The sequence below is a fragment of the Lampris incognitus genome, chromosome 6 (genome assembly GCF_029633865.1).
Source record: "Lampris incognitus isolate fLamInc1 chromosome 6, fLamInc1.hap2, whole genome shotgun sequence".
Classification (NCBI taxonomy): Eukaryota; Metazoa; Chordata; class Actinopteri; order Lampriformes; family Lampridae; genus Lampris; species Lampris incognitus.
Window position 1 is genome coordinate 48,969,123 of NC_079216.1, and position 7,026 is coordinate 48,976,148.

Genomic DNA, 7,026 nt, shown 5'->3' on the forward strand with positions numbered 1-7,026 from the left:
ATTGCCATCTCCTGGTCACATTGAATACTGCATTGTGGATGGCACAGGGGGCTGGTGTGTGATGGTTGTGTCAGTGGGGCAAGCTGTTTGATAAAAAACAAGCTGCCACCCACTACGGTTTCATCTTGAGAGAGCCTCCTTGATTTCCATGAGCACAGCTTGATGTTTTTTAGGTTTACCCATATACGGCTGCTGTGACATGGGCACTGGAGATGAAACAGGCCCCCTTCTGCACACAAACACAGAACTGCGCTCCCAGCCTTATGTGCAGCTGGTAAGGATGACACAAGAGACACAGGGCTTTATTGAGTCCTGCTGAGGCTGCTGTGCAAGTCAAGGCAACACTCTGGCAAACCTCACCCTGCAGGGCAATGAAGGCAAGTCAATAGAACACAGTCAGCTTGGCCGGTGCTGTAGGTCTCTGCGGGTTGGTGTGTTCTGTTGGGATATCGTGAGATCAGACCTGGCATCTCTTTTCTTCTAGTTTTATTAAAGTCAGTGTACTTGCCGTAGCAGATGAACAGTGCATTCCCAGAGCACTTGTACCCTCCTTCAACTATTCACTATGAGCAGGATGTGGGTTATACTTAAGTTTGTAGTGGTAAAGTACCAACAATATACGCAAAGGTGTTTACATGTTGCCTATCCACACATTCTGGGCTGGTGTTCAATATAAGACTAATATGTTGGTAGAAGACCACCATTTTATAAATGTTTTTCTGTGGAGCCATCCCTCAACCATTGCCCATTGCCACAGGGATGGTCCTTCAATCTGTAGACCTCTCGATAAACACAAGAGGCCAGGCATAATTCCTTGGGCCTATCACACACACACACACACACACACACGCACACACACACACAAACACAGAAAGAGAGAGAGAGAGAACCACACGGGTGGGTTAGCGTTGTTTCATATTTTCTGCTCCTCTATTCCTCCCTCGTCCATAACTAAACTACCATCAGATCTCACCATAGACATCATCTAAGAGCTTCTGTGCTCTCCTTTTCCTCTATTCCACCCCCCCCTTTTTTTCTTCTTCTTTGGCATAAGCACATGCTCCCAATTGCTTCCCGATCACATTCTTAACCCACTTGTTAATGTGAGTTAATGCTGCCTCCCCCCCATCCCCTAATATGTCCTGGTCAGATGCCTTCACTCCTAGCCTGACACACAAGGTGAAGTCATGGATTCAGTTATGTATGTTAAGCTTGGAAAGATAACTGGTGATGGCAGGAGGTTGCGGGAAGGTACTGGGAGAGCACGCCATGTGGCCAGTTCAGAGTGAGTTGGCAGCTGGCACACATGAAGAAGAGAGGATAATCACTCTGATGGGCACCGGCTTTGAAGACAGACAGCGGGGAAAGAATTCCAGATCCATTGCATGTTGCAGCCTGGGAACACCGTGACCTCATTACCATCAATGTCTTTCTCAAGCTCTCTGGGTTTTTGCTTGTAAATTTTTTTCTGCTCGGGAACAGCAATTATACATTTCTTATTCATTTGGGGGGGGGGGGCATGATACTTGTCTAGGAGCTGTCGGTCATCAAATGGATGGCAAAGTGTATCTTCTGGCGACCTCCTGTGGCTTTGTAGAAGTATAAAGAACGGTGCACTTTAGCCCCTGCAGTATGTAGTGTTAGCTGTTTCTTTACAACGCCAAAAAAACTCACCCTGATTATGGTATGCAAAGGTTTCTCTTGATTGTACTTTATTTAATAAATCATAGTTATTTATATTTTCAAAAACTCTTGGCACATATCTAAAATGTTTTGTTTTTGTTTTTTCTCCCAGTGATACAGCAATCCTTGAAAATTAAGCCACCATGTACTGCAAAGGGATCCCTCCCCTCTGTCAGTGGCCATGCAACCAGTCCAGTCTGGTAGTACACCGGAGTCACTCTGATCAGGACAGCCTCAGAATGAACTCCACATACTACCCAGGTAAAACATTTCATTTCATTTACAAATGTATCAAAACATCAACAAACATTTCAAGCTTGAATATCTAAAAAGTGATGTAACAGTGTGTGACTATCATAAACTTCACAGATTTAAAGCTGCAACCCTGAAGATTTACATGCAAAAAAAAAATCCCTTTTTGATATTTTCACTCGCTGGAATGTTTGATACAAAGCTAATCGGCAAATATCCAAACCATGATTGCTTTTGCATTTTCTTATTTTAACAGCTACTGTCGGGTAGGACTTTCCTGCAAAAATAATTCTGCCAAATTCAGAAGAAAGCAGATACCAGCAAGTTTGCACAAGCAAATTTTCTGTGGCTAACAAGCACATACGGTGGACCAAGCTCACAGGAGACCTTTACCAACAGAAACTAGATCAATAGGTAAAACTCAGGTACAACCATGCTCTTATATTCGGCAGTGAAAAAAGGTGCCGACTAAAAAACAAAAAAAACAAAAACAAAAAAACCCAGCACCAACTCTTTCATTTTGAACGGATCTCTGAGAGTCGGAGTGGTCAAACATGTCTACGGTTACCAGTATCATGAAGCAATGAGTTAACAAAAACAAATTTTCTTCTGAGTTGTAGCTTTAATATTTGCACTAAAAGTCTAAAATGGTGCTATGTATAACAAAGGGGAAGTTATTGCATGTATAGCTATTGTTGTCATTTTTGCATTCGAGGATGAAACATGACTTAAAGAACTGCATTGCTATATTTTACCTCGTTGCTGGTGTAGCCTTTTTGATTGACAAAACCTGCACAAGGCCAAACATAGCCTGCATATCTGTAAAAAAAAAAGTCATTCCATGATTACTAAACGTATAGTGTTTCACCGCGGTGTGGTGGAGATAGAGTCTACTACACTATACCGTTATTGTTCAGTTTCGTCCACTCAAAGATGTCCTGCTCACACACAATGTCTGAGTTGATGAGCAAATAGCGGTCGCCCACACAGAAGTGTTTCTGGCAGGCTGCACACTTGAAGCACTCCAGATGGTACACCTTGTCCCGCACACGCATCGTCATCTCAAATGCACGGATCCTCTTCTCGCAGGACGCACAGAGCCCGTCCTGACCAAAAAGCCTTGGTGAGTAAGAAGAAGCCAGAGCGTTACTGAGTGGAACAAGGAAAAATGTTCTCAACACCCCTGATGAGGCGAAACTGTAATGACACCGAATGCATACACCCACAAGGAAGCTCAAGTCCCTCAAAGAAACACTGCCGTCCCCAAAGCTAGCTGAGCCCACATATTCTCCCTCCACTGGCCAAGAATTAATTTCTGCCAGAATGCTTTCGCCTTTATCGTTCTCACTGTTCCCCTCTCCACTGTCTCACTTTCTTCGAACATCGTTCATCTTTGTCAAAAAGAAAACAATTAAATCGACTGCACCATCTCCTTGAAAAAAATTCCCACAGCACAGGTCAAAACTTTGTGTTTAACTTGTACTTTAGCTTGTCTAAAACTATAACCTACTGACAAATGTAAAATAAGTGAACTTGCAGTTAATACATAAAAATCCAAGGTTTTTTTTTAAAGTGGCTGTGACAAAGTAAGTGCCAAACTCAGGTCACTTTTATAACTGGTTTCATGTGACCTCTGCTTTTATGAACCAAGAGATTGATTAAATCGTGACTTTTGTGGTTAAGGGTGTAGCGATTCTCAAAATTTACAGGTCAAAATTAATTTCAGTTTTGAGGGCACATTGAAATTAAAATTTCAATGCTTTATGCTCCACACAGTCTTAAATTATGGAGAAAATCAGCTGTTTTTTCCATCAAAAAATAATTTTTGGTAAAGAATGACCAGATCTTAATATAACATTAAAAAAACAAAAAAAAACAGTAACAGCACTGTTAAAATAAATCTGAGATCCTCACATCCTCCACAAAATACAGCTGCAAACCCATGGGAATGGACAATTGGCCTGCCTTAATCAGAAGTGAATCAGAATTAGCAGGGAATTTCCTGTTAAATGCAATTAAACTGAGATAGTGTTAAGTCTCTTTTTAGTAGTAAATTCAATTTATTTGGGAAATCTGCAGATGTGTGGCCACTTTTGTCATGCTACCGATCGCAGCTTAAGGCACATCTGTGCAGCATGGACGGCAAACTGTTGGCTCTTCCTTTTTCATCAATATTTCGATTTTAAATCCACATCGCTACATCCCCAATTATGACACAGAAATAGAAAGAGCTCCCAGGTGTCAAACAAACCTGAGATAATCCCTGCGGCACAACTTTCTCCCCAGTTTGTAGTAGAGCCTACGGCCAACCTCTCCCAGTCGGCAGCCACACAGGTCACAGCTTAGACAGTCTTCGTGCCAGTACTGTTCTATGGCTTTCAGGAAGAATCTGTCACCAATACTCTGTTGGCACCCACCACATGTCAGGAGAGATGGTGGCATCTGGAGAACCTCATCTACTGGCTCTCTATGGAGGACATACAATCAGCCAAGACATCAGATAATCTGAACAAATGTCGTTGTTGTTGTTGTTACCAATCATGTAAAATTGCTGAAAACATTAGAAAATTCGATTAGAATGTCCTGTAAGAAAAAAAAATTACAAAAAAAAGCAACGCTCTGGATATCATGAAACCCAGACCAACCTTTGCTGTACCGGCCCTCACTATAATACACAGGCCATATTTATCACAATCAATTAACATTTTTTACACGTACAGTTGTCCACATGAGGGAGCCATTCCATATTGATACAATAAATATAGCAATTCACCAAAAATGTTGAGAAAGCCAATTTTTCCCAAGCAAAACACATAATGAGTTGACCAAATGCTTGGAAAACTATACGCGTTGCACGACTATCAAAAGATGCAATCTGAAAAAATATACGAAAGAAAGGGACAAGATTTCTGCTATTTAGTTTTGTTCATAAATCGCGACGTGACGATGCGGAGGCGAAGAACTCGCCTGACGCAAGCATAGGGGGCGTGGCCTCCGCAGAGCGCGTTAAAGCCCCCCTAACGCACACCTTGTCCGGGATTATCTCGTTTATATCATGGTACGTGCCGAAGAATAACAAAAAAAAAATAAAAGCCTTCACTTATTACTTTTTTGTGGAGCTTTTTGGACTCAGAATTAAAAGGTTATGAAGCAAAAGTTAGCCGCTAAACTAACTTCGCTTGCTACTGAATCAGAGTGTTGCTATGGCTATACAGCAAATTTGTGGCCGGCGTATGAATTTAGAACAATGATCAAATTTGAGCCGAACTACACACTATGTGTACCGGTTTTAACGCGCACCCTCCAGCCAATGAGAGACCAGTATTCTCCGCGACCAGGGTATAATTCAAATTAATTTACCGTCAGCAGAATATAACAGCACACTTCACACTGAAATACGTTATCCCGTGAAATCGATTGTTTTTCTAAGATCCTTTAACTGTATAAGAGGCCTGGTATGTCTGACCCGTTTTTTTTTTTATTTCATGCTAACAAGCCCGCAGCACTGTTGACAAGCCAGCGATATTTAGTGCGTCCTTGAATGTTTGAACTGGAATCGCATTGGGTATCCTGCATCCTGCGCTACAACAACCACGCGGGGCTATACTTACTCGTTAGCTTCCAGAGTCTTCCTCTCAATGGGTGTGGATGACATCCCAAATATGAGAAATAAGATATCCAAGTTGATCGAGCGCACGCTGCGGAGTCCGAAGCCAGCTTCTACTCTTCTCGATGACAGGATACCTGCAAGGGCTCCCCGGACGCGCTGCACCTGTTTTAAAACAGCACACGGCACCTCTATTTAAAACATGCGGGTCAGGCTCGTTTCGCGCGGTATCGTTTCCATCTGTTATTACGTCCTGTCGACAGGAAGACAAACGCACGAGATCTTATGCCCCCGAGCTAAACCGCGATGGAGTAGATCATCGTAATTTCCCGAGGCAACGCGCCTTTGTGACATTATCCGATACCTCTTTTCAAGTGCGATCTGTTCTCCCGCGGCGACTTTCACAACTGCACGCCTGCTTTTCAAATGCCATCGATTTGGATCAGAAGGTCACTGGCGCGTACAGCCTCCTCTCCCTGGCCCCCGTTCAGACGCGCTCCTCCACATGAAGCCGCGGTCTACGCTACTCTGCGGCATCGTGTTTAAATACGTCTGGCCCCTCTTCCAAAGCCGCTTTCGTTTCCGTCTTCCTGCTCACGACTGTTTGACAATGGGGGGAAATCGTTCTTAAAGCGACAGATAGCGGCGGACAGCTGGGACCCTGCACAGCGGTCTCCTTTGTCATGCGTGCAGGAGTCGTGACCGGAGCTAAATGAGTTCATTAAACAGCTCTGTTCGGCAATTTGCTCCAAGCCAGGCAGGCAATTAATTCTAATTTCTTTATTTATTTATTTTTGCTGTTTTGTTTGTTAATTACTACAGTGTTACTAAAGTATCTTGAGTTCTGTGATTATCTCCTGAATAAACTGGTGAAAGAAAATTTTTGGGACAGATTATAATAGAGTAGCCTGTGTAATACTCTGTGCCGTAATTCTAGTCTGCACAGGCATGAAATATACACAAATAAAGTTATTATACAATATAGAATAGGGTTTGTTGGATTTTTGAATAGAATTTGGAGATTAATGTGTGCAGTGATGATTTCTCCATTATTTCTGCCCTCCCACCCCCCCCCCCCCCCGAACCGAGCCTGCTGTGAACCCATCCTCTTAACAGCTGCCAGTCCCTCAGGGCTGCCCGCAGGAGGGAGGGACGGAGACAGCAGTTGGACTGGGCAGAGAGATAAAACACCTCGCCCCAGTGGGCAATATCAGTTCTTCAGCCAGATTTGGACAAGGTTGCAAACAAACTCCAAACTTTGGAGTTACTTACATTGTGAATGTACCCTTCAGCTACGCTGTTGTTAAACAGCGCAGACGTATGCCAAGCTAAGAACGGCCACGAGCACTGTCTTATGCCAACTGCATGGAGAAACTTGAGAGAGATGAAATTCAAAGCACAAATTCTTCAAATGCTTAAACATTTTTCTTGGCCAAATGAGGTGGCTGGATACTTTGTGGCTTATTGTTTTTGGTACAATGGTA

At 43.1% G+C, this 7,026-nt stretch overlaps 1 protein-coding gene across 1 annotated transcript; it reads right to left on the reverse strand.

Moving 5' to 3' along the window:
• Nucleotides 1–1,689: 1,689 nt before the first annotated feature.
• lmo2 (LIM domain only 2 (rhombotin-like 1)) lies at nucleotides 1,690–6,289 on the reverse strand. The gene is made up of 4 exons (XM_056281864.1): nucleotides 5,907–6,289; nucleotides 5,547–5,707; nucleotides 4,187–4,402; nucleotides 1,690–3,054 (listed from the first exon to the last, which is right to left on the reverse strand). The coding sequence occupies exons 2-4, from the start codon at nucleotides 5,588–5,590 to the stop codon at nucleotides 2,829–2,831; spliced, it is 486 nt and encodes a 161-aa protein (XP_056137839.1). The 5' UTR covers nucleotides 5,591–5,707; nucleotides 5,907–6,289; the 3' UTR covers nucleotides 1,690–2,828.
• Nucleotides 6,290–7,026: the final 737 nt, after the last annotated feature.

Bases quoted from the DNA above. Each gene is read 5' to 3' on its own strand.
- lmo2 (XM_056281864.1), bottom strand. From the start codon at position 5,590: ATGTCATCCACACCCATTGAGAGGAAGACTCTGGAAGCTAACGA. The intron at 4,403-5,546 runs GTAAGTATAGCC...TGTCCTCCATAG, and splicing joins AAGACTCTGGAAGCTAACGA to AGAGCCAGTAGATGAGGTTC. The intron at 3,055-4,186 runs GTTTGTTTGACA...TTACTCACCAAG, and splicing joins TGCCGCAGGGATTATCTCAG to GCTTTTTGGTCAGGACGGGC.